The sequence below is a fragment of the Armigeres subalbatus genome, chromosome 2 (assembly GCF_024139115.2).
Source record: "Armigeres subalbatus isolate Guangzhou_Male chromosome 2, GZ_Asu_2, whole genome shotgun sequence".
NCBI lineage: Eukaryota > Metazoa > Arthropoda > Insecta > Diptera > Culicidae > Armigeres > Armigeres subalbatus.
The window spans coordinates 259,595,068-259,622,608 of NC_085140.1; the positions used below are offsets into that span (position 1 = coordinate 259,595,068).

Genomic DNA, 27,541 nt, shown 5'->3' on the forward strand with positions numbered 1-27,541 from the left:
ATACCTACTTGTTGCAAGGAAGAAAAACAGTGCCAGAAAGGAATCAGCTAATCCTTGCAGCATTATTTGCGGGTGAAGTGGCGATATTGAATAAACTGAATTGCGCTTGTGCCATTGTTTTCTCTCCAGGGACGATGTAGCATATAAACCCTCTGACCAACTGCCAACCGGTAGTCATTCCGATAGGGACAATGAACGGAACATATTAGCCGTTCTGGGTTTAGGATTTTGGTGATTTTTGCTTCGCAGAGTTTACGTTAATACTACCGTTAGAGCAACATTATTCGTTAGTCATCATGATCAATCTAGTTTCGGTGTGGCTTCTGTCGATGGTTGCGTTCTCGTGGGCCGTCGACGATTTATTCCTTCCGGGGTTCGAGAAGAAGGCACCCATGCTGGGCTGCCACAAGCGCGTGTTCACCTACCGTGTATCGCAGGCGGATAGCAAAGGGCGCGAATGTTGGGACCACGTGAGCGTGTGGTCCTGCCATGGGCGGTGCGATTCAAATGAAATCTCCGACTGGCGCTTCCCGTACAAACGATCCCACCATCCGGTGTGTATGCACGCCGGTAGAACCAGGTCGGTGGCCACCCTGAGGCACTGTCATCCGGAGGCGGATGCGGAAGCCAAATTGTACGAGTACATGGAACCGAAATCGTGCAGTTGTCAGGTAGGTTGGTGATAACGCAATTAAGAAAGAGTTTGTATGAATATTTTTATTTGTGTTTCTTTGGTGACACTTTTACGACTATGATGTTAGATTTTGTTGAAACTTAAAATCTCTGCGACAGTGACCTAATAATAATTGCTAACGATCCTATTTTTTTAATAAAATACCTCGAAAGTGGACAATTTGTGATTGGAAAAAATGGTTTTAACTCATTCAACAAAAGTATGATTAATATGATTGATATATTCAACAGCATTGTTGATTTATCTATCTACTAGACTACTTATCCATCATATGCTTACTCAAAGGCTCTGTCTCGTTCCCCGAATTTAATTTAATTTACACTTAAAAGTGACAGTTCCATAATTTTCAAATGAACCATATAATAATGGGGAAATTGCAGAACACCCAACAGAACTACTATTTGAGTCTTACAGGACTCTAAATAATGTATATTCTCAAGTAATTTTGATCAATACACTGGATTCTGTTTTTACACATTAACATTTTTTCAATTTTGCACTCATCCTAAGTATTTAACACATATTAATTATCCTATGATTTTTCTTTGATTTATTCAGGATTTTTTGAAACATGTTGCAAAGATTTTGGGGGTAAATTGAAGTCACACAGTCATGTAAAACAGAATCCTGTGTAATATTAATACATGCTGGTTTTATCTTCGATAATATAACATTAACCAACTAAAAAAGTTGTGCACACAACTAGCGAGGTTGTATGTATGAGAACCTACCAAAACCTGTATCAGAACTGGGTATATGCGAAATTGTTAGATTCTTATACAAAAAATGTAAGCTCACAAAAAAATATTGTAAGAAAGGCTTGCAAAATTGAAAGGTTTCATTTAATATTTGTATAAGAATCTAAGGCTTGTTCGCGACAAAATTTGGACACCTCAAAATGAACGAATGACATTTTTCGTAGGGTGTTGAACGTATGTCTGTATTATCAGAAAATGTTTTATTTATTAGTATTACAAGTACTTAATGGATAATGGTGTCAAAGGAGAGCAGGTTCGAAAATCAATTGTGTGCAGCCGCTATTAAAATTTAGGCCCTTCGATTCGAAATCTCGCCAAAAAGCTATTGTTTTCATGTTAGCGCTGGTCATAGAGTCTTGAAATAGTTTGATGCTAGTTTGACAACAACGAGAATGCCAACGACTGGAACAAAAACGGATTTAGGGAACCACCAGAAGAATGGGATGGTGAAACAAATACTACAGAAGAGGCCAAATCTTCCGGCACGAACTATTTCTCGGAATATTAAAATGTCACCAACTTTAGCGCATACATCGAAGCATTGACAAGGAATGAAGTTATTGGAAGTGAGCACTGTGCCGCAAAACTGACTACATCGTTTTTTTATTCTCAATGTTGTGTGTCCAAATTTTGTCGCGAACAAGCCTTAGCATTTTCGCATATGCTAAATGAAAAAAAAAATCATTGTGCTAAATGAAAAACCGATGTTTCCTAAACCCGTAGTCATCTGTTTGCCAAATATTTGTAAAATTTATCCCGACATCTCATGGACTGATTGAAAACCAACATGGAATATCAGGCTGAAACCCATCTGGCAGGAAGGGTCATTTAGCCGATAGGGTCATAGAAAATCTAACAATCACCGGTTGAGTGTTATGCATAGCATAAATATTTGAATAATGATTGGATTGTTCTTAAACATGTAGTCTACTGTTTGCCATAATGACAAATATTTGTCAAATTTATCCCGACATCTAATAGACTGAATAAAAACCAACATGTAATATCAGGCTAACTTGACAAATATATGTCAAATGACCCTTTTGGCCAAATGACCCTTTCGGCCAAACGACTCTTTCGGTCAAATGACCCTTTCGGCCAAATGACTTTCGGCCTAATAGTCTGTTCGGCCAAATGGTATATTCGGCAAAACAACTTTATCGTATACGAGATGTGGGCTTGTCACAAGATGTGATAGGGTTGGCGGTGGGCTCTGTTAAAAAGAGTTCTTGGGGCAGTACCAGGTGGAGTACTTGGGCGAACGCTCTACCGCGAACCAGGTGATTAGCGGACGCCAGATATTGCAAAAATGTCACGAATGTCGAACGACGCAATCGATCGAGACCAGCTATGGCAGCTAATGTGACGACGATTATCAGACAGTACGTATACGGTACTTCTTCCTAACCCAATACTAATTGGAAAAAAAATTGTATGGCTTTACATGAAGCACCTAAGGCAGAGAATATTCACATCAAATAATTGTTATGTGGAGTAGGAAGGCAAAATCCATATGGGGAAAGGGGTAGGGGATACAAAGGTTAAATGGGAATCAGAAAGAACCAGCGAGGCAGTCGGGGCTAGAACAGTAAAATCTAGTAAAATAAATAATTCGAAAAGTAGTCATCTATCTCCTGGGTATTTCTCGGCAAATAGTGAGACATCGGATTATCAAGGACCGAGCCAGAGCTCACCAGACAGACGAAGGAAGACCCGTGCAACGTGACAATGGTTTTGCGTATTGTCTAATCCGCATGCGCCTGTTGTGAAGCTATGGAAGACCGCAAACCCTCCCTGTCGCCCGGTTCCGTGTCAATGAGTAGCAGCGACCAGGGTAGCCTCAAACCCAACAAACATTAGGAGCTCATAGAGCGCTTATTCAAGCAAAAACAGTCTTCTTCAGCTGAAAAACTAGCTTACTCAGCTTAAATTGTTTGTTGGGGCCGGAAGGAGCCAGTTTAATCAGAACCAGTCCCCCCGCGTTTGGGGCTTTCTATGAGAAATTTATCATGGGGTAGCCCTCAGAATCAGTACTTAATCATGGCAGGTAGTAAAAAAAGTCTCTTGCGGTATGCTACATATCGTAAATGTATATAGAGATCTGAAGTAAAAGGGGGGGGGGGGTTGGTGTAGTGTCGTATTTGGTCATTTATTTATTTATTATCGATTAAGGTCGGAATGGCCTGTCGCCTTCTTGATCCCGTCGTATCGTTGTCAAGAACCATTTTACCGGATTACTATTCGACATTCTGGCTACGTACCTGGGCCACAGCAGTCTTTCGATTTTCCCGGTTTAAATAATGGATGGTTCTCCCAACAGCTGATGCAACTTGGTTTATTCGCCTCCTCACGTACCGTCCGCCATCTGCGTAGTTGATCATACGTCCGTCTTATAAGCGGATGATCATGGGTTACATTCCCAATCCCCCCCACCACAACGCTTCGTCATGCCACTGGAAGATGCATGGTGAGCGTCACTTTAGGGATGACTCGTTCATCGTGATCATCGGGCTGATGACAATGTATTTTTCTGAGGCATATCTCTAACCGACACCCAGATAAATGGCAATCGACCACGGCAATAAACACGGATTGGATGAACCACTAAAGATTCACACTACAACAACAAACAACTCATCATCATATGCTCATCGCTGCTACATCGATACAGTAGAAGCGGAAGTAGCAAATGTTCTATTCGGCCAAATGTCTTATTCGGCCAAATGACCTATTCGGTCAAATGTCATGTTCGGCAAAATGACCTATGCTGCTAAATGTCCTATTCTGCCAAATGGCCAAATAACTTTCGGCCTAATGTTTGCAGTTTGCAGTAGCCATCGAGCAAGTGAGTACTGATGCGTGTTTTAGTGTCGCGAAAATGGTAAATTATCTATACGGTATTCGGAGGACGGTGGCTCATGAGTTTGCAGTTTTTTTTTCTTCCTGAACAATGGAGGGGGAATCTGCTCAACAGACATCCTGGGTTGACCAGGAAGTGCTGGGTTAGGGGCCACCTCCAATGAGGGAGGCAGGGCTGCATCCCCGACCAGCTAAACCGTTTCCATTGCCGCCAAGCCCATCGTCCCTTCGGTACAACCAGAAAGTAATGCTTCAAAGGGGGGCCAGTGCATGACGCACCCTCGAGGTTAGCTGCGTGTCCTTGCAGCATCGAACATCGTGACTCGCTTTTTTAGAAGAACACCATGGTATCGTGCCAGCGCATTGCCGGCTTTCCAGGTGGCCTTACCACGCCCTATGTCCTCGGAAGGTGGGCAGGGTCGACTTCGCGCCTGCTTCCCTCTGCACGACTGGTATCAAGAATGATGATGCCGCGTGCACCCCAAATTGACCTTTCTGCGATAGGGCCTATTCGCCAGCACACAGAGGGACTTGCCGACGCGAGGCCTACGCCTGCCCCAGCCTTGACGAGGACCCCTTTCCGTCCTCGGGCTCGGAACCCGCCTGGTTGACCGACGCCGCGAAAGCGACGATACCATGTTGTTCTTCGCGCGGCCACTTGTTCGATAAAAGGATCGAGTTCGACCACAGAGCATGACCACCGGTATGACCCATGAAGCCGACTCCGATCCCTTGGACCACCTCTTATTTGCGCCTGAACTAGCCATCCTTGAGTCCACGCGCCACCTGTTGTGTAGCTCTGAGACGATTTGGGCGATAGCCGATAAAACGGCGTTCCAGCCAACTTCGTCTTTACACATCCTCCGAACTAGGTTGTCCGGGGTAGTGTCCAGACCACATGTGGCAAGCATGTGGTCACGCATTGCGCGAAAACGTGAGCACACGAACAACACGTGTTCCGCCGTTTCCTCTAAACCTGCCCACACCAAACACTCGGGCGAAGCCGAGCAAGCCAGCTGCTTTACCTGCACTTTGATTTTGCAGCACGCTTAAACGCCGGGCACATCGAGCCCCCATGGGTGCTTGCTGTTCACAGCTTTGCTGGAACAAATCAAACAATTGGGAGGGTTCGTGCAGCATTGTGCCTTATGTCCCTCCAATCCGCAGCGTCGGCAGAGATTGCTTCTGTCAGGGCCTTTGCAGTCCCAGTGCTTGTGCCCCGGTTCCAGGCACTTGAAGCAAACTTCGGGTTGCTCGTATATGCGCACAGGGCATACCGACCATCCCACCTTGACGCTCCCTAACTTGACTACCTTGAAGGCGTCCGCTGCAGATAGCCGAACCAATGCTACCTGCGTCCCTGCCGGACCTTTCCGTAGCCGAACGGCTGCGGTGGGCGTCTCCACTTCACACTGTCGCCGCAGTGCCGTGACGAGCTCTTCGACTTCAGTAATCTCGTCCAGGTCTTTAACCCTTAGATTCACCTCCGTCGTGAGTGCCCTCACCTTGACCGTCTCGCCTAGGACCTCCTCCGCCAACTTCTTGTAGGCGGCGCCCTTTGCGAGAGACGCCCCGCTTCAGCTCGAGTATCATCTCGCCCATCCGGGTACGACTTATTCGACGTACGTCGGCGCCGAGTTCACCGAGCTTGACGTCACTCCTCATCGCCTTCAAAACGTCCGAGTACTTAGCCTCGTCCGCCGTGATGACTAGGGCATCGCCCCAGGAGCGATTGGCGCCTACCCTAGACTTCTTGCTACCCTCATTCGCCTGGGCCTTCTTTTCGGCCCTTGACGTCTTCGGTTTCCTCTTGTTCTTGACCAGGGTCCCAGGAGGCGTCATCCCCCTCTATTTCCCTGGTCTGGTGCGGCTGAGAACTTTCAGCCTGCCGTAACCCCTTACCACCGTCTTGTTTGAGTGGACGGACCTTTCCAGGTCCTTCCTCCCCGGTTTTGGAGGTACCTGACCGGGGTTCAGATTCACAGCCCCACTACCCTTGTTCGGGGTAGTAACCTCCGCGTTTTGGAGCGGCCCCCAGGAGCTCATCCCTGGAGACTGTCTCCTGTTTTTGTGTCTGCTCCGTTGGAGTAGTCACCCCGACGTACCCGCAAGTACTTGAGCCTCAGTCTGGGTAGACTTTGGCACCATCGTCTTAGCTGACACGCCTTCGGTCGACTCGACCTTGCCCGAGTCCGCGAATCCTTGGGCTTCAGTCTGGGTAGACCTCGACTCCACCGATTTCACGGGTTTACACTTGGCCGTCCTGACCGCCCTCTCCAGCTTGGCGTCCAGCATCGACTTTCGAAGTTTCTGCAAGCTCCTCTTGAGGTCCTTGCTGATATTATGCTTCGATGACGCAAAGTCGATGATGGCGTCCAGCTGTTCCGTCGCCACCTCGAAGGCCGAAAGCCCATCGCGTTTGCGGTTCATCGCCTTCACAAGCCATGGGCCGTCAATAACCCCTTCCGGCGTTTTTATAGCCGAGAGGAAGGTTGAGTGACCCACGCTGGCGCTGCGCACTGAGCTGCCGACTATTGCCTCTGGCCTCCTAGGCGGAGACCTGAACAACCCACCTCTTGCGAAGGGGTTGTCGCCTACACTACTACCACTAATTGAAGAGTTGACTTGGTTTTCCATTTTGGTCCCACGAGTTGCTCGGGAAAAGAGGTCCACCACGCCAGAGCCCAGCATAACGCGGTAAGGGACAATTACTGTGGAGGGTGCCCAGGTACCCCACAGGCTCCGCTAACGGCCTAGCTTATTATTTCACCCCCCTGGCCATGCATCCCCTCGGCACGGGTCGCTTGACGCCTTGAGATTAGGGGTTAGGGACGATGGTCCCGGTCTAACTCGCAGTGGCCATGGGGAGGGGTCGTCAAGCCCTTGGACAAAGTCCCGCTGAGTTTGCAGTAGCCATCGAACAAGTAAGTGCGTGTTTCAATCGATGCGAATATGATAAATTATCTATCTGGTGTTCGGTGGCTTATGTGCATGTATTGCGCTTTGCTCCGGTCGAAACAAGCGGGATCCTCAATGGTTTGCAGTAGCCATCGAGCAAGCGTTGTGCAGTGCGTGATTTAGTCGTCGCGAAGTAGTTAAGATATCGAATCAGTCTTCGGGAAAATACGTAAGACACGCGTTGCTTTTCCGTTTTTGTATCATCATGAATATGGCGTCGTTCAAAGAAATAATTAGTCACTTACCAAGGCGATTTACAATATACTTCCTTCCCAACTAACATGGAGTTCATGGAGATGCGGAGGATTCCTCGGTCTCTTGTAGCAATGAGTGTCGAACTAATTTTCCTCACCTTATCCTAATTGACCATGAGGACGTTGTCGGCATCGTTATTGGTCTCGAATTAAAGACACTCAGAAGCATGTACAGTGAGAATAGTTTTCTATTGGTGAGCTGTGCATTATTTGTTGTTTCTCGGCCAATCACGACTAGCAACTATGGGTACAGTCAATCAAGCTAAGCTAAGCTAAATAACTTCCGGCCTTACGGTCTGTTCGGCCAAATGGTATATTCGGCCAAATGGTATATTCGGCCAAATGGTATACTGGGCCAAACAACTTTCGACCTAGTGGCCTTCGGCCAAATGGCATTCGACTGAGCAGGTCTTTTCGTAAATAAATGATAAGTGAGAGTATTTTTTTAAATTTTTTTTTATTCAATCCTTGGTCAGAAGTTAGTTCCCTAGGAGTTCTTGAGAACATCCGAAAGTTCTAAACAGTAGTTAAACACAGTTTTGGCTCTGGAATTGCTTTCTATCCCACAAAATATCGTGATCACAGTCGGATATTCTCAGAAATTCCAGGAATTGGAAGTTTTTGGACAAACACTCAAAAAAACCCTAGAGACCTTTTTAATAAATTAATAAATAATTTCTAGACGATAAGTAGCAATTAAAATTTCGTAACATTTGAAATCGCCTGAAATTTTTTTGAAATTAATTTATCACTTGACTTCAATTTTTGTTCTTACTACTAACGCAAAATTATAAATGAGCCAATTACGCCAAAAATGTTGAAGCTCACCATTTCCAAAACTCTGGCGCCGCTAGTGTATTAGGATTATGTAAATTGTCCCTTTATCATCGCAGTCAGTTTAGCTGGCTCGGTGTTAACGTTTCTGGTTACGGATGATACTCCACGGGACTTGTGTACCCTTAGGGCAGATGCCCACTTAGCCTTTTTTCAAGCTGCGTGCATGCCGTGTCCACGCAAGGTACCCAACATCATATGTAGTCGTGCACACGTCTACGTGTAGTCAGTCTCACATGGTACGAAAGGAATGAGTTGAGTGAGTTGAGACTCACATGGTATGTCAGAAGTGGGAACCTAAGCGAAACGTCCCACAAGGGATGCCAGAGGGAGTGTTAGGTCGAATGACTCGAGTAGTATGTGTCAGCGCGAACTGAATGAAAGAGGTGAGCAGTCTCACATGGTACGATAAAGGTGGGCATACAAGTTAGTCCCACATAGCATGAGAAGGGTGGGCACAAAAGTTAGACCCGCACGGCATGATAGAGGTGAGCACACAAGTCAGACTCATACACACAAAAAAAAATCGTTGGTAAAATTAAGAAAACGTTGGTAAAAGTGAGAAAATTAGTTAGTGATTTTCAGTAGAAAGTATAAGATTGTTGAATTTACAATTGTAAAAATGTCACTTTAGTGAAAACTTCTACAAGAGTCGAATTTTCAAAATAACATTTTCCTCTTAAAATTAAATGTGTATTTTTCATTTGAATTAACTAGTAATATTTTTAAAATAACAGATGGTATGCGCTTTTAATTTCACAATAAAGCTTACACATTTAAAATGTAAATAAAATTTTGCGCATTTGATTCTTTTTTTGCATTTTATTTCTTATTCATATCAAATTTTATTTATATTATTTATAACAACCAAACAGTAATTTTAACTGCAAATTATCACCCCGTTCCAGTATCTTCTTCAATGCTGCTCCTGCTGATTTATCAGCTGATGAAATCTCGGATGAAATGAGATTCTGATGTGCATTGTTGGGTATCATATTTATGGATCCAGACATGGTTTATGATGCCGCAGGAAACCATCGCAGTGGGACGCCTTTGGAAAGAATGTTTCACCAGCAGACCTGCATGTCATAAATCGCAGAGATGTAATGAACTTTCCTTTTTGCATTTGATGAGACAATACCAACCTTTATTATGCAACTTAGCAGAATGGTCATATCCGCCGTGATGAAGCCGGATCAAGAAGCTCAGGTTGTGATCTAGAGGATCCGCAATGTGATCCTTGGTGCGATCGTTTTCTTCCTTGCTGCTCATTCTGCTGGAACAGTTACTGCAGAAGTTACTGGAGCACCAATGGGAAGTGCGGAACTTGCTGCTCGTTGTCAGTGTATTTGAACATCTCGGAAAGTTTTCAGTTTTCAGTTTCCGACACCGCGACAGTAAATAATTATGTCTCAAAGAAATATATTTATTTCGCGCTTATTTTTGTGTTACTGTCACTGACAGATAATCGTTGGCTGCCAGTTTGATTATTCTTTCTGTCAGTGTTGCCAAAAACGTGAAATGTTGAAGCTTGATTGAGAATTTTACAAATTTTGTATTGAGTGTTTCACTGTTAAAATCAGAATATTAAACTGGACAAAAAACTTTGGAATCAATTAATTTTGCACTCGACATAACAATTTTAGCTCTTAAAAATACCAAATTTTTCATATTTTTAAAATGAAATTGAAAAAATGTTAGAATCCCAACTTTTTTTGGCTCTGTGTAGGAGCGTTAGCGTGTGTCAAGCATGGAGTGCATGAGCGTGAATCAAGGGTTTGGGTGGGCATACAAGTTAGACCCACATGACATGACAGAGGTGCAACAGAGTATGTAGGGTGTGTTTGAGGGTGCGATAGAGCGAGCACCCAAGTCAGACTCGTATGGGACGGGTGCCTGTGTGAGCGAGAATGAGCGAGTACGTTTAGTACTGCCATCCCCCAGAAGTAGTACTGGGAGGTAGTTCCTGGGGGAAACGATGGTGGAGCCCAAGGGAGTTTAGTCGGTATTACCGGTATGGTCGAGTCCAACACTCCAGTACACTTCCGTGTGGTAGTTTGGCAACTACAATGCACGTGTACTGGGTTAGTGTAAATCCATTCTCCTTGTAAAAAAACACGTCTACGTGTGCATTACTCCATTTGATGCTGGGTACCTTGCGTGAACGCGGCGTGCACGCAGCGTAAAAAACCGCTACGTGGACATCGGCCCTTAGGTTGTTCTACGGTCCTTTGGAGTTCTAGAGCACTTCGGGATGGTAGAAAATTGTACCTTGATTGGTAGTCACCGGAACTCACTTCGGTTGTCAACTGGGACTAAAATAGCTCGAGTACCATTACGGTATCGGGATCTGCAGGCCTCTGAAATAAAAATGAATTTGACTGATATTCCAAATATTAAAATAGGACATAGTCTACAAAATAGTTATTTATGTATGTTCTGTGCAATAGTAGCAGCTGGCTTCTTGTGGGATTACATGTGGGCTATAATTATATTTGAAAAATCTTTTTTTCGTTTGTAAGAACCATAACTGTTGTGTTCAGTCTCGCGTCGCCTTTTATGTTTGTTTACGCTTATATGCCTCATTTGAAGTTACCGACCACAATAATCGGTACGGTACGGTCGCTTAGATTATATGGTCACAACTCACAACGTTTGTGAATTTTTTTACCTACTCCAACGATTTAGGCTACTTATACTTGCTTATACTATGTGAACACTATGCATTTCTAACATGTTATTCGGTTATCTTGATGACATCTCGTTTAGAAGTAATTCAAATAACATGTTATTCAAATCGTATTCTTGGCGCCATATTATGCTGTGTTTCATAAGAAAGGGGTAAATTTTGAAGCAAAGGAAATAGATTGCAGAGAAAGTAATACAGACTAATAAAACTAATTCGTAATTTTAAAACTTGTATTTCCAGACCTGCACTAGCATGGATACCAGCTGTGAGGGACCGAAGCAGCTCAATACGGACGGAGCAACTAAGGTTTTCCAGATCGATGACGAGGAGATTGAGTCGGAGTACGCATAAAACTAATTTCGCTGGCTTGTGATATTGAAATGACATTTGCAATGGTGGCCAAAACGAAGTATCCTAGTGCTTTCATGTGAATAATAATAGTAATTGCAATTGACTACAGTTCAAGTCGTGCTACATGGATGTGGTACGTGTTGATGACAAATCCGATCTACTTGGTCTACTCTCTATTCTGCCTGTTGACGATTTTTCGATCATCATCCTAAACAGCTTTGGGTAGGAATAGACCGTTAGCTGTGATTCCGCGGATTATATTTATTGATCTATAAAGTCAATGGCAGATCAACTACACCTGGTACAAAAACCAAGGAAGCCAATCTTGTTCAGATCCCATAAGTAGGGGAAGGTGGGTAGACTTGATCCCCGGGGAGACTTGATCACCCCCTGTTTTATCGAGAACTAAAGTAGTTTTGTTCTAGCATATTTTTTGTATAGATCCTCTAGGCAAATGACCTTTATGTGGTGAGTTATTTTTTGGATTGACAACCTTATTTATTTTTCATGGCGGTTTGACCTTTCCAAAGATTTTTTTATTGGCCACGCAAAATTTGAACAACTTTTCATAACAATAAGCAAATGCTTTCGTTTTTTCACAGCACAAAGCCATAAATATGCTTAATGATCTGTATTGATGAAAATGTCAACACTTCATCAAAGTTTTAGGATATTTGGATTTGAAGTTATTACCTCAATACCACTTGATCCCCCATTAGTCATCCATACAAAAATTTGGCGAAAAAATTCAAAAAAATATAAATCTGTTCTCAGGGTTCTCAGGCGTCTAATGTTTTGTAAATTTGACAGGTTAGATGAAGGGTTGGCAGGAAAAAATATTCATTGCGTAGATATCATAGAAAGAGGATCAAGTCTCTCCTAATTTTAAAATTGCATGTGCTGTCGAATTCAATACCAAAAGAAAATTTCACGTATTTTGAAGGAAAAATATTTTAAAAAATCTGAGAACACCTTTGTGATTTTATCAAAGCAAGTTCTTGGAGAGGGATCAATTTCCCCCGAATATTTTAAAAGTCGATTTTTGACAGCACTCCAAAAAATCGATAGTGTATCAATAACAACAATAATTTAAGGACTTTTATACATCAGTAAAGTTATATACTGTATTTCTTAAAGAGTCTGTGTGGAAATCGCGTATGTTTATTTACTTTTGGCTGTGATACATCGGAAATCAGAAAAGGGTATCAAGTCTACCCAGTCTCCCCTATGATTAACTAGCTATGCATGAATTAATTGCTCTAGGTTTTAAAAAGCGTTTCCTGTATTCATATGAACTGGTCTACCAATTCAATTACGTCTGGTACAAGCCGTTATGTTCATTTAAGTTCATTGAGTTCAGAGAGCAGTGTGTTGTTGCTTGAACATCCGTGAGAAACATGTTCCGAGGTTGCGAAGCTTCACGAACACTTTTTGAAGTTCGTTTTTCTGGTTTCACTGCTAGTAGTAGGCAGGAGAAAAAATGTTCGCTTGTATGTTGCATTGCCTACATATCGTTTTAGATGGATGGGTGGACAATAATTCCAGTCTAACATCAGATACATTCGTAAATTGATGGATAAGCGACATGTATTCCAATTTAATGCTGGCCAACACTTCCCTAATAGGCTGCCGTTGTTTTCTTCGGACCCCGAGATGTTCAATTAGCCCACATCTGGGGCCACGATGCTCTTCGCATGCGTAAGCGGCATGGTCAATACCCTGGTAATATGCGCTGCAAATACAGAGATTGCCTCCCAAGTGTTCGTAAGGCTGTCCATCACCAGAACCAAATCTGTGAAACGTGAGAGAACCATGCGGCTGAAACTCCAGCGACTGTCGGGCGAGGGCTTTGCGGAGAAATTTGCGCATAAGCTAGACGAAAGAATCGAAAGACACCCAACTGGAGGAAATTTGAACGCAGGGAGGGTCAAGAAATGCCTTCGTGATAGCTTCATGGCGTCATATGCCCTAAGTACAAGAAAGAGCATAGACTTGATTGTGCTAACTATGTAGGTATAACATTCCTTAATACCGGCTACAAGGTATGGCACGTAACTTTGAGAGGATGGAGGGAGCCTACATCAGACTAAAAAGCGAAGCTAAACGTATTGGACAAGTCATCAACACGTCGAAGACGAAGTATATGATAGAAAGAGGCTCAAGAGAGGACAACGTAAGCCACCCACCACGAGTTTGTATTGGTGGTGACGAAATTTCGAAAAATTCGGAGACGCATCATGGCAGGAAATCGTACGTACTTTGGACTCCGCAAAACGCTCCGATCGAATAGAGTTCGCCGCCGTACCAAACTAACAAAACGCTTATTAGACCGGTAGTTCTTTACGGACACGAGACCTGGACGATGCTCGTGGAGGACCAACGGGCACAGGGAGTTTTCGAAAGGAAAGCGCTGCGTACCAGCTATGGTGGGGTTCAGATGGCGTACGGTACGTGGATGAGGCGAATGAACCACGAGTTGCATCAGCTGTTGGGAGAACCATCCATCGTTCACACTGCGAAAATCGGAAGACTGCGGTGGGCAGGGCACGTAGCCAGAATGTCGGATAGTAATCCGGTGAAAATGGTTCTCGACAACGATACGATGAGAACAAGAAGGTGAGGTGCAAAGCGAGCAAGGTGGATCGATCAGGTGCGTGGTTGGCGACGTGCAGCCATGGACCGTGTTGAATGGAGAAGACTTCTATGCACTGCACAGGCCACTCCGGCCTTAGTCTAGTAATAAATAAATAAAAAATATAAACCTGTAGTTTTTGTAGTTCCCGTCAAAAAAAAAATATTCGCTCAGTCGATTCTTTGGCTTATTTAAGCCAACTTTCTCACAGAACCCATATTTTTTGAACCCTCTAACTATTTTTAAAATCGAAAACAAAAAAACAGCAGCCAATCGAGCAAGAGACCTGTCAAGCAGCCAAAACATCACAGCACAAATACTGAAAACGGTTCAATTTGAGTTAATATAATTTATGAATGATCAAATTTTCAATGCATTTTACATTTATTATGCAATGCAAATCAATGATAGATTATGAAATGCAATTGCTTTGTTTACTGGATTGTATTACCATGTGATGTAAACACATTAAATAGTAACATGTAAAATTTTACCTGGATAAACCGTTTATTCTTTCTCATGTGTTGTTCTCTAATGAAGAAAGTTGGCTGCAGTGTTATATTTTCTATCCGCGTTTCTCTTATCAAGGTCTCTAATTCTGACCAACTATTGTCATGTGTAATTGTTCATTTAATTTATTTAGTACGTACAGATAACACTGAATCAACAATTTCACGCCACAATTCACGGTTCGAGGCCGCATCTCTCCATAAACGCGACGTGCGATGCGACGCGACGCGACAGTGCAATTTGACAGCCTGATGATAATGATTGTTATTCTTTTACGTGAGTCGCGTCGCATCGCTCGTCGCGTTTACTCTGGCTTGCCCCGAATGTGACCCTCGTTCGCCAATCGTTTTGTACCTGGTTCTGGTCAGTCCACCTCGCTTGCTGCGCTCCACGCCGTCTCGTACCTGCCGGATCGGAAGCGAACACCATCTTTGCAGGATTGCTGTTCAGCATTCTTGCAACATGCCCTGCCCATCGTACCCTTCCGGCTTTAGCTACTTTCTGGATACAGTGAACGTTCGCTAATTGGGGGTTTTCTAGTTGGGGCGCTTTTTAGTTGGGGGTTCGCTAATTGGGGCGAAACCCAATTAAAAAGCAGCTAAACGTCAGAATGTGATGTCAAAAACACGTTGACGTTTTGTTTCCGTGTTTGGCGGGATCGATATTTTCTGGCGCGTAAAATTTTCCTTTGTTCAATGCAAGAACAACATTGACGCTTGTCAAAATGCCCCAATTAGCGAACGGCATTCGCTAGTTGGGGTGAGGTCGTGCCCCAATTAGCGAACGATCACTGTAATTGGTCGGATATTGGGTTCGCCGTAGGGCTGGTGAGCTCGTGGTTCATTCTTCGCCACCATACACCGTCTTCTTGCACACCGCCAAAGATGATCCAAAGCACCCGTCTCTCAAATACTCCGAATGCTTGCAATTGCAAGTCCTTCTCGAACATTAATTGTCCAGTTTCATGTATGTAGAGGACTACCGGTCTTATCAGCGTCTTGCACATGACACATTTGGTGCGGTGGTGAATCCTTTTTGACCGCAGTTTCTTCTGGAGCCCGTAGTAGGCCCGACTTCCACAGATGATGCACCTCGACTACCTCGAAGGTATCCCCGTCTATTGTAACACTGCTTCCCAGGCGGGCCATGTAGCGCTCGGTTCCAGTCCAACTTTTGTTGCTTCACGTTTCAGGTGGGTATACAGTTCTGCCACCTTTGCCAATGTTCAACCGACAATGTCCATGTCATCCCCTGGTTACACCTGGCTCTCCGCATGACACATTTTTGCGCAATGTTGAACTACAGGCACGAAAGCTCATCACCTTGTCTTCCCAGTCAACATTTAGGTACCTTTAATACTAAAGACACACTGGTGGTACAAGTACCACGGTTATATACCCTAGTACATATTGTACCATGGTTTTCCACGTTGTACCAGCATGGTACAAGGTGACACACTAGTGGTACAACTTGTACCATGGTACGAATACCACCAGTGTGTCATTAGTATAACTCTTGATATAGGTTATTATATATGAATCAACTTAGACGATCCCCACCGATGTGTATCCAAATGAGTGTCTAGTATAGGAACGAAATGCGTTCATATTTTATTTATGCACTTGTTCTCGCACCGGTTGTTTCTATCAAGGTTGTTGAAGTGCAATCATGCTTCGCACCGGTGGTGAATATCCGGTTGCTATTGAGGCAAACACGGAAATAAATAAAATCAGGAAAAAAAATATTATTTATTTTCAAATCTTTCAGAACGCGCTCCAACTTTTGTAATATGTATAAATATGTGCGTAATGCATTTTGTGATTATCAGATTAGCTAGACACACATCTGCTAGGTGGCGCTAGCTTATATGCAATAATTTAGTGAGGTGGATATCTCGAGATCTATAAGACTTATAATGATTTTGTCTTCTACAAAGTTGTTCGGGTAGCCATAACATATATGATGGAGACTAGTTTAGTTTAGTTTGGAATTCATACGTATAGTGGCGCTAGTGTATGATAAATAACCTGTTAGGTTAAATATTTCTAAATCCGTTAGAGTTACACACTTAATCGACAATTTTTTTCTCGGTAAAATAAATTGACGAATATGACTGTAAAAGCTTTTAATAACTGATATTTCGTTAATATATATGACGTTTACACAATTTACTGAAACTCGGCAGTCAAGTTTGCCATAGTGATCGGTAGTAGGGAATTTAGCTGAATTTCGGCAAACACATCTGTCAAATGTATAAAACCTATAGTGTGCTCTGTCCCTGTTAAAACACGTGAAGCAGCATGAAACAAAGAAAAAAACCGAATCTTTAACTTTTCTGGTAAGCATTCATTCAGACTCGAATTTCTTCTCCGTACACGCTCAATATTCATACTAAAATTTATGTTGACTTCGGTGTTGAAAGTAATGAATTTTATATTTGTATTATTTTTAGCTTCAGCTGTACTTCACACCAAAGATGCAACAGATGCACCATAATCGATGGAAATTGCTTCCCCCCCCAAAACAAACAAGTTGAAAATCATTGGAAAAATCAAGAATCTATATACGAAAAATTACCATTTGGGCAGCACCCCCTGATCCCGTCCTCAACGTTACAGCATGGTACAGAATTTAACTTTAAAACAGAAGAAAAGATGCACAGAAAATTATTTCATTTTGCTTGAATGTGGCCTATAGTGATAAATTTTAAAAACGGGGATAGAGTATGCTGTCTAACTGGCTCCCAGAGCGAATAGAAATCCATATCCATACTACTTGTAACCATTTATAAAGTTTCATTATCAATAAATATGTACAACAAAAACGCGACCTGAAATATTTCTACTTTCATATTAATTTTTGTTTTGCTTCATCTGACAATAAATAAAAAAAAATACTTACTTACTGAGTTTCGGCAAAGCACTTTACCGATCAATTCGGCAACGCATTACCGAACGGCACGGTAAATTTTGACAGCTGGGTTGTATTGGTCATTTTACGACCAATCGGTAATTTAAACTTTCACCGAGATTTTTAACGAGATATCAGCTGTTGGATTCTCGGCAATTTATTTTGCCGGCCTCGGCGAAAAAAATTAAGTGTGTAGAAAGTGGCCATCTTCTACAAAGTTATCCGAATTATCTGTTAGGTTGGTTATTATGTAAGATTTAAAAGGGTACACTCAGAAATAAATTTATACTAAATAGGTTAGAAGTCATACTAACTGGCTATTCGCCTGGTTGACCCCGCATTAGTTTAAACTTGAACAATACGGAGATAGTATAACTTCGACTTATTTGCGCATAGTATAACTTACCAATATATGGAAATAGAATAAACCCGTTTTAATGATTCCAGTTTTGTTTTTGAACTGTCAGAAACAATAAATAAAAAATCTTTCAGTTTTCTTTAATAAAATTGAGGTTTCATCTTCAATTAAAATTTTTATTCAACAGCAGAAGATAACTGAGTTATATAATATCATATATCGGAACTGCATCGGCAAATTTTTTGATGATGTCCACGCTCAGAGCAATAATTCAGTACGACGAACTTCTCAAACATTCGAAATCCGTCGACCAGATCGTGAAAGCAGTGGCGTTTCGATGATGATCATCCTGTGCTGGAACCATGCCGCAACGACGGTTTCACAATACCAATCGTGTTCCCGCAAGCTAGCAGCGAACAATCGGACACGCACAAAAAAAGTACCATGAAGCAGCCTCTCGTAGTGTTCTTGGTTATCCTCACCTCCCGTCGTCCTTCGGAGAATCTTATGCTGCGCCGGTGTGTTTTTGATCAGGATTTTCTCCTCAATCGCCATTCTTGGTGCAATTATACAATCAGTCCTCATCCCCACTGACGACACCGTTCCAACTCCTGGTTGAATCGCTCCTTACCCAGACACCGATGCACAGCAAACTTGTACACCCGATCCGTCCCAACGCAAACCACCTCTATCTAGTACAGCATATCACTCTAGAAGTTTTTCAATTGGATCCCGTTCTGATCCGGCTCCCGCGCGGTCCGTTTCAGCTTGCTTTTCTTTTCTACCTTTGTCAGATTGGCTTGAGTTTCACTTCGGTGTGTTCTGCCACTTGGTGGGTTCTGACCATTAATGGATCCGGTGATGATTGTGGTGGCATCTCTACCCGTCGCGTCGGTTACGATGGAACTCGTTTTTTTGGTTCAACTACAGCAGAATTTTGATTTCGTCCTGTCGTTTTTTTTTTGTTACGGATCGTGAGGTGACAGAATATGTAAAAAAAATATTCATGTTCAATAAATCAATATGCCTATTTTCTAAAGAATTATAACTTACGTTTGGAAATATATAGTCGCCATGCACCACAGGAGAATTGAACCTCGAATTGAACGAACGATAATGGTTTTCAGTACAGAAAACGTGTTTCTTCACACTTGATCAAACATTAGAAATACAATTTTAAATATTCCACCACAAATCCGGCTTAGTATTAATTTTAATGTTTGATAGTATACACTTTATACTATGCTATGTTTAAATGTTAGAAATCACAAAAATGATTAACATTTAAACTTTCCACGTTTATTCTAAATTCTGAGTGTAGTCAAAACCAGAAGTTTAGTTTGAAACCGCAATACTTATTGGCGCTCGAGTTGAGTCGAATCGAGTCAAGTATGAGACACTAAAGATGGTCTTACTGTACACACTTAATTTTTTTTACCGGGCTCGGTTATCAGATTACCGATTTCTCAACAGCTGAGCTCTCGGTACCCACCTCAGTAAAATAAATTTACCAATTACCGAGCTCTCGGTTCTGAGTTCCCGATGGCGAAATGTCAGTTATTACTGAGCACTCGGCAAACAAATGCCGAGTGATCGTCAAAAAGTTGTGCTGACTTCGGTAATAAAAAATACCGAATACATTGCTATTTAGATTTCTGTATTTGCTACTATAATAAAGAAGAACAAGATTATTTGCGTTTTTTTTTGTTTATTTACCATATTTTTTCTCTAATATTACATAAAACATATAATGGTTTGTTAGTGTGATAAATCATATAATGGCAAATGTTTCTGATGAATCCATGATGAAATTACCCAGGAAATTATTAGGTGATACAATTAGCACCGGTTATAGCACATTGCTTAAATTGCTGAACTTTGCATCATTTGTCATTTGCCTGGAATTTGAAAATGGTAAATCTGCTAAATAAAGCGTATGAATTAACTAACCTGAGCCTCGTTTATCTACGTATCGGCACAACATCAATTTATTTATACGTACTCCGCCGGCCACCTTGGATAAGAAGAATGAAAAACATACAAATTATTTGCGCGACAACTTCCTTCAAAGGCATCGAGAGTCCGGAGTTTTCACTTTGCGAAAATGGCGTCAGAGCGTGCACGTGATTTAAACTGAAAGCTCGGTACTTATTTTACCGGGTACTCAGTGAAGCGCTGAGGGTTTTACTGAACGATCGGTATATTTTTGACAAGTACAGGGAGTTCTCTTAGAACAGAGCTGCTCGGTAATTTAGATTACCGAAAATCTGTATTTTATTTTGAACTACTGAGAGATCAGTAAAAATAATTACAGAAATCAGTAAACTTGCTTCAAATAACTGAGCTCTCGGTTAAAATTTTCTTTTACCGAATTAAATCAGTAAAAAATATTACCGAGCTGAAATTCAGAATTTAAGTGTGTAGTATCTGTCAAAGGTACAACCAAGTGGTGGAATTAAATGGAATTGTACGAACTCGTCTTATGGCAAGTTACTTTGTAGAATACGGCAATATTCTGAAAATTCCAGATTTTGAGATATTTTACCTATCAGTTTATTTCTTATACACTAGCGCCGCTAAGCGATTGTGTTTAAAACTAAACTTGCTTGCATCATGATGGTTTTCACCACCCGAACAACTTTTTGGAATACGGCAATATCCTAAAAATTTCAGTTTTCGAAATATCTAACCTAGCAGGTTATTTCTTATACACTAGCGCCACCAAGCGGTTATATCTTAATCTAAACCTGCGTTGATCATAATAGTTTTGACCACCCGAACAACTTTGTAGAAGGCGGCAATATTCTAAAAATCACATATTTTGAGATACCTGACATTTCAGGTTATTTCCAATACACTAGCGCCGCCAAGCGGTTGTACTATTAACTAAACTTGCTTTCGTCATGATGGTTTTAATCATCCGAACAATTTTGTAGAAGACGGCAATATTCTTAAGATTTCAACTATTGAAATATCTAACCTTTTAGGTTATTTCCAATTCACTAGCGGTTGTATTTCAAATTAAACTTGTTTTCGTCATGATGGTTTTGACCACCCGAACAACTTTGTAGAAGACGCCAATATTCTAATAATTCCAGATTTCGAGATATCTAACCTATCAGGTTATTTCATATGCACTAGCGCCGCCAATCAGTTGAAATCCAAACTAAACTGACCTCCATCACAATGGTTTTGATGATGAGTACCCGAACAATTTTACAGCAGACGGCAGATTTTTTATTTATGGGTTACTTTATATTTCCGTGTGATGGTTTGGCAACGGTTGGAGCGGGTCGCCAAATTTGCCAACTCGCTATTCACCGAAGGTTGCGTTTACATTTCCCAAACCCGTTTACCAACGACCGGTGCGAGTTCACGTCATGATAGAGGTTGCTATTTTGGCTTTATTTACGCACTGGTGGGGATCGTCTTAATCGTATATAATGTACAGATTGGCTATATACATACGTACCAAAGTGGAAGCGATATAGGTACATACGAGTTTTTTTTACGATTTTAACCGACATAATATGAACTGTATTACGATTACACATTAAAATATAAGAAAAAAAGTGGTTTCGATTGTATTACGGTTCTCATAGACATTCATTCGCACTGATATAGGATATTGCAAGGAATATAAGTCATTACGAGTTTTTATTCACACAATTACGATTGATTTTCACTACGGTAAGTAGTATCGTACACGATGCATTCATTACAAAAAAAATCGATAATATTCTGACAAAGTTTAAAATGCAATGCGATTTAGATTTTTGATGGACGCAAATGCGACTTCATTTGCTGTTTGTTATACGATATGTGGTTTGCTGGGTTAGTCCCCGGCGCGATACGAACGAACTGGAGTGTTCGCCCGAAATCTTCACACAGTTTTGCACACCATCCACCGTTGCTTTGAACAGTCTGGTAAGCCTCGTGGTAACCTTCCCAGGGTAGCTGTTCTCGTCAATAATTTTCCATAACTCTATGCGAGCAATACTATCGTATGCTGCCTTGAAATCAATGAACAGATGATGCGTTGGGACCTGGTATTCATGGCATTTTTGAAGGATTTGCTAAACAGGAAAGATCTGGTTCGTTGTCGAGCGGTCGTCAACGAAGCCGGCTTGATAACTTCTCACAAACTCATTCACTACTGCTGACATACTACGAAAGATGATCTGGTATGTCACTTTGTAGGCGGCATTAGGGATGATGATCGCTCGAAAGTTCTCACACTCCAGCTTGTCGCCTTTCTTATAGATGGGACATATGACCCCTTCCTTCTACTCCTCCGGTAGCTGTTCAGCTTCCCAGATTCGGACTATCAGTTAGTGCATGTAAGTGGCTAGCTTTTCCGGGCCCATCTTGATGAGCTCAGCTCCGAGACCATCCTTACCAGCTGCTTTATTGGTCTTTAGCTGTTGGATGTCATCTTAACTTCCCTAAAGGTGGGGTCTGGTTGGCTGACGTAGTTATCTCTTTCGCTGCTTTGACTTTCATTGCCTGTACTCTCAGCGCCATTCAAATGTTCCTCGTAGTGCTGCTTTTACCTTTCGATCACCACACGTTCGTCCGTCAAGATACTCCCATCTTTATCCCTGCACATTTCGGCAGGCTTCGCGGCACGAAGCCTTTGCGGGATGCGTTGAGCTTCTAATAGAACTTGCGTGTTTCTTGAGAATGGCACAGCTGTTCCATCTTCTCGCACTCCGCTTCTTCCAGGCGGCGTTTCTTCTCTTGAAAAAGGCGTGTCTGCTTTCTCCGCTTCCGTCCATAACGTTCCACGTTCTGCCGGGTACCTTGCTGCAGCGCGACCGCCCGAGCTGCGTCCTTCTCCACCAGAATCTGTCTGCACTCCTCGTCGAACCAATCATTCCTTCAACTTCGTCTTATGTACCCGACGTTGTTCTCCGCTGCGTCGTTAATGGCTTCTTTGACTGTATTCCAGAAGTCCTCAAGAGGGGCCCCATCGAGCTCACCGTCTTCCGGCAACGCTGCCTCGAGATGCTGCGCGTATGCAGTGGCGACATCCGGTTGCTTCAGTCGCTCTAGGCCATACCGCGGCGGTCGTCGGTACCGAACATTGTTGATGACGGATAGTTTTGGGCGCAGTTTAATCACTCTGCAGAGAACAGACATGGATGCTCGAACAAAATTTCGTTAAAAACGTGTGTAAAGATTTGAATCGCACCTCAGCGCCGCCAACGCAGGCTGCCCGACATATAAACTTAATCTCACTAAGTGATGGCGTTGGCATAAACAATGTAGTGCTGCCACCTAGGAGCGAGCCTAGGAGCAATTCGGAATGAACACTAGCGCTAAGAAGTAAAACACGACACAAACAATTTTAACCATATTTATCAGCACACTAGCACCGCGCAACGGGGGCATAATGACATACTTCCAATTGACCAGTACAAACTTTTACACAAGCACGCGAATGAAGATGGTGCTGCTTCAGCAGAGAGCGAGTGATCTGCTTGTGTTGATGCAGGAGTGTCACAGTGCGTCACCACTATTGTCACCTCGAAGCACGGCAGAAGTTTGAGTGTTGACCTGGCGCATGCTGAGGCAGAAGTGTCGTAGCGTAGTATCGTTGATTGGTCCCTATACATACCGCTATTCACGAAGTCGAAGCAAAATTCTTCACAAAAACAATGACAGTTCTTTATGGGTTTTTACAGTAGAGCAACAGAGAGGAGGAGATGGCGGCCATGTTTCACTCAAACTCTGACAGATAGCAATGGGGTTTCCCATAGGAAGGAAGAGCAGAATTTGCTTCGACTTCGCGAATAGCTACACCCTGGCTACACCTCGAGGCATGCCAGTGGAGTGTTAGGGTGAGCACTCAAATAAAATTAACATGGGGCGAGCAACATTTGGAGAAGCTGCTTCGGCGGCAGGGTGGTAGTGGGTTGAATCCACTTGTACAGTGAACACAAGTGGTGCACGGAGAGAGCACGTAGTCTGCTTCGGCAAAAGAGTGAGTGATCGGCATGTGCTGAGGAAGGAGTGTCGTTGGTCACCCCGAGGTATGGCGGAAGTTTGTGTATTGACACACATGCTGAGGTAGGAGTGTCTTACGTAGTATCTGTTGACCCTTTCCCGTAATGCTGGGCAGACACCTTTTCATGGTGCATTACGGAGTAAGATCTACCACACTGTGCTCTAGTTCTTACTATTCTTGTTGGTACTAATGAATGATGGTCGGAAGAGTATGAACGATTTGCTTTTAGATGACCCACCTTTTGTTCATTTTGGGTGGAGTCAATGGAGTAAAAACGTAACTTAAATCTTATGTTATGAAAACTCATATGTGAATATGTACGTTATGTGGAAGATATGGATTTGGAAAATGTATTGGAGGTAAGTAACCACTTTCCTTTCGATGGGACTTGAACCCATGACCCTACAGAAACCCTGAAAAAACGCAGGTGTGCAGCGGTGCGGCGACGCTGCGTTACCGCTGTAGAGATTGTATGATGTAGAACAAAAATGTATGCAGCTCATTTTGGGAGTTGTCTGAATAGGTTTGAATGAATGGAATTGAGTATTCGTACTTGAGCGTGTATGCAAAGAGTGAGTACGAATCAAGTCAGTTTTGAAACGGTTGCGTTGACAGACGGACGTGAGATCACGACAATGTCGCGGACGGTAGTCGGACTATTCGTTCCCATTCTTAGATGAAAGGTTTTGCTCGGCCTGTGTTTCCTGTCGTATTATCGGGGTCAGTTTTTGTTTTGTTCCGGTTCGAGCACAAGTGTGCACGTTTTATTTTAACCTCAGTGTTATTAAAAAAAAAAAAATGTTTGCATGTGCATGACGGCTCGGACTAGGGTTGACTCGTGTCGCCGTGTTTTAAGTTGTATGGTGGAAGTGTCGCGGGGCCAAAAATAATACGCAAGGATAAGTGATTGTATGTGATGTTTCTTATTCGTTGGATGTTGCTAGATTGTTTACGGTGAAATAGTGGGAGTTCCAAACAAATTTGGGCGTTTCTTCGAAATTGTTAGATATATTTAGAATGAGGTGTATAGAGTTATTGTTGATTTGGAATGAAAACTATATTTTGATGGATAAAGCACATAAGAATTATGTTGATGGTAAGTTGGTTTTGCGTTGCAATTGTTATACAAACAACAAATACGCAAGTAGAATTAAAAGGAACCCTTACCGTATACGAAAAACACACAAAATTATGAACATTGTTATAAATTACTTGCATTGTACATATTATGCTGATTCTGACAACATAGTATTGCGTTTGAAATATGTGAGTTATTTAAAATGAAAGCTGATTTTGTACGATTAAGAAAATTGAAAGACTATTGATATTAAAAAAACTAACTTTATTGGTAATTTTATAGCAAGAAACTCCAACTCTAGAGTGGGTTGGTCGATGGCTGGATATGCCATCGGACCTAGTTGGGTCAAGAAAATCCAACTCTGGAGTGGGTTGGTCGGTGGCTGGATATGCCATCGGACCTAGTTGGGTCAAGAAAATCCAACTCTGGAGTGAGTTGGTCGGTGGCTGGATATGCCATCGGACCTAGATGGGTCAAGAAAATCCAACTCTGGAGTGGGTTGGTCGGTGGCTGGATATGCCATCGGACCTAGTTGGGTCAAGAAAATCCAACTCTGGAGTGGGTTGGTCGGTGGCTGGATATGCCATCGGACCTAGTTGGGTCAAGAAAATCCAACTCTGGAGTGGGTTGGTCGGTGGCTGGATATGCCATCGGACCTAGTTGGGTCAAGAAAATCCAACTCTGGAGTGGGTTGGTCGGTGGCTGGATATGCCATCGGACCTAGTTGGGTCAAGAAAATCCAACTCTGGAGTGGGTTGGTCGATGGCTGGATATGCCATCGGACCTAGTTGGGTCAAGAAAATCCAACTTTGGAGTGGGTTGGTCGGTGGCTGGATATTCCATCGGACCTAGTTGGGTCAAGAAAATCCAACTCTGGAGTGGGTTGGTCGGTGGCTGGATATGCCATCGGACCTAGTTGGGTCAAGAAAATCCAACTCTGGAGTGGGTTGGTCGGTGGCTGGATATGCCATCGGACCTAGTTGGGTCAAGAAAATCCAACTCTGGAGTGGGTTGGTCGGTGGCTGGATATGCCATCGGACTTAGTTGAGTTAAAAAAATCCAACTCTGGAGTGGGTTGGTCGATGGCTGGATATGCCATCGTACCTAGTTGAGTAAAAAAAAAAAAAAAAGAGTTGGAGTTGGAACAGAGTCAGTTTTAAATACATGGTTTGAAGCATTATGCCTTGAAAACTCAAGTCAAAAAAGGCAACTATGGAGTGTACACACTTAGAATATTTTGCAGTGTACGGTAATTTTTTACCGAACTTTCAACAGCTGAACGTTCGGTAATCAGTTCGGTAAATGAAAAGATTACTGATCGTTCGGTAGTTTTAGTTTTTGATGATCTGTCAAAAAAGTACCGTATAGTTCGGTAATTCGAAAAACAGAATTACCGTACATTTCGGTTGTTTTTTCGCTTTGAATGGGAAAAATAAAACTGATGCTACACTGCCAACAATATCTATATAAGATATATGTGTAGCCGCTATAAATTTTTGCAATAGCTTCACCCTAATATAATCGATATTGAACCACACATAAATTAAATAATTGCTAATTCGAGACAACACGTAAAGTTTATTTAGATATATATTTTATTAGTAGTTCACTTGGAGAATGGTTATGTGTGCGCTGATATACATTATAAGTTAAATCTATGGATTTTTGCCAATAAATATGTGTGGATGTTTAGTAGTGTATTAATTGTTATTAAATAAAATACGCTTGCACTTTAAACGCATGACTTCTTTATTTAATTGTCCTTTTTTAGCAAAATTGGATTTAGAGAAAATCAGGTTCAGCTTTAGTATGCGAAGCAACTGGTGTACCAGCATTACTTAGCTACGAACGATGAACGTAAATCCAATTCCAATGAATTTTTATAATTATTCCGGTGCAAGATGACTAAATTTCACAGTAATTTGTTGCCAAGGGAGGAAGCTGAAATAAAATTAATGCTGTGAAATACAAATAACTTGATTATGACCGTAACATACCTGTTATCATTTCTCATTTCCACATTTGGGTTTTTCCGTGATGAACTCAATGAAAAATTATTAACCTTTTCGTACAGCTTTGAAACAGCAGCTAGCTGCATACAAATTCTGATTAAACATAAATGAATATGACAGTTTGACAGTTCAACCGCCGTTCAACGATTTACCGGAGTACTGTAACACAGAATTTGTTTTGCAGTTTTTTCGGTATTTATTTTACAATGTACGGCGATGAATCGATTTTACAGAACGAACTGTAATTTTAATTACCGAAGTCTGTCAAATCATTTTGGAATTACAGTTTGTTCGGTAAAACTTTACCGAAATCCGGTAAATTTAATTTTGTTAGCCGAACGGACTGTTATTTTTCATGTTTACCGAAGTTTTTCGTCAAAAAAATTACCGAACAGCGAAATCTATTTTAAGTGTGTAAGCTATCGAGAGTTAAAATGTGTAAATATGTTAGAAAAAGTTTAATATTTTCTGATTTTGATGCTGAAAGGATGTTTTGAGCCTGGAACACTCAACCCAAGAAGGCATAACCAAAATCGGCAACTGTTAGTCATCAAGAGTCCAAATATGTAAATATGTTAGAAAAAGTTTAATATTTTCTGATTTTGATGCTGAAAGGATGTTTTGAGCCTGGAAC

The 27,541-nt window shown here is 42.1% G+C and overlaps 2 protein-coding genes and 1 long non-coding RNA gene across 3 annotated transcripts in view; 1 reads left to right on the forward strand and 2 right to left on the reverse strand.

The window, feature by feature from the left end:
* The window catches only part of LOC134212138 (thyrostimulin alpha-2 subunit-like), a 125,668-nt gene that overhangs the window by 28,592 nt on the left and 69,535 nt on the right, over positions 1-27,541 (reverse strand). The window lies entirely within an intron of this gene.
* Positions 186-11,495, forward strand: LOC134216238 (thyrostimulin beta-5 subunit-like). The gene is made up of 2 exons (XM_062695182.1): positions 186-671; positions 11,287-11,495. Exons 1-2 carry the CDS (start codon positions 297-299, stop codon positions 11,395-11,397), a joined length of 486 nt encoding a protein of 161 aa, XP_062551166.1. The 5' UTR covers positions 186-296; the 3' UTR covers positions 11,398-11,495.
* On the reverse strand, positions 8,965-9,975 carry LOC134216239 (uncharacterized). The gene is made up of 2 exons (XR_009980569.1): positions 9,503-9,975; positions 8,965-9,436 (listed from the first exon to the last, which is right to left on the reverse strand). It is a non-coding gene; the product is annotated as an uncharacterized LOC134216239 (long non-coding RNA).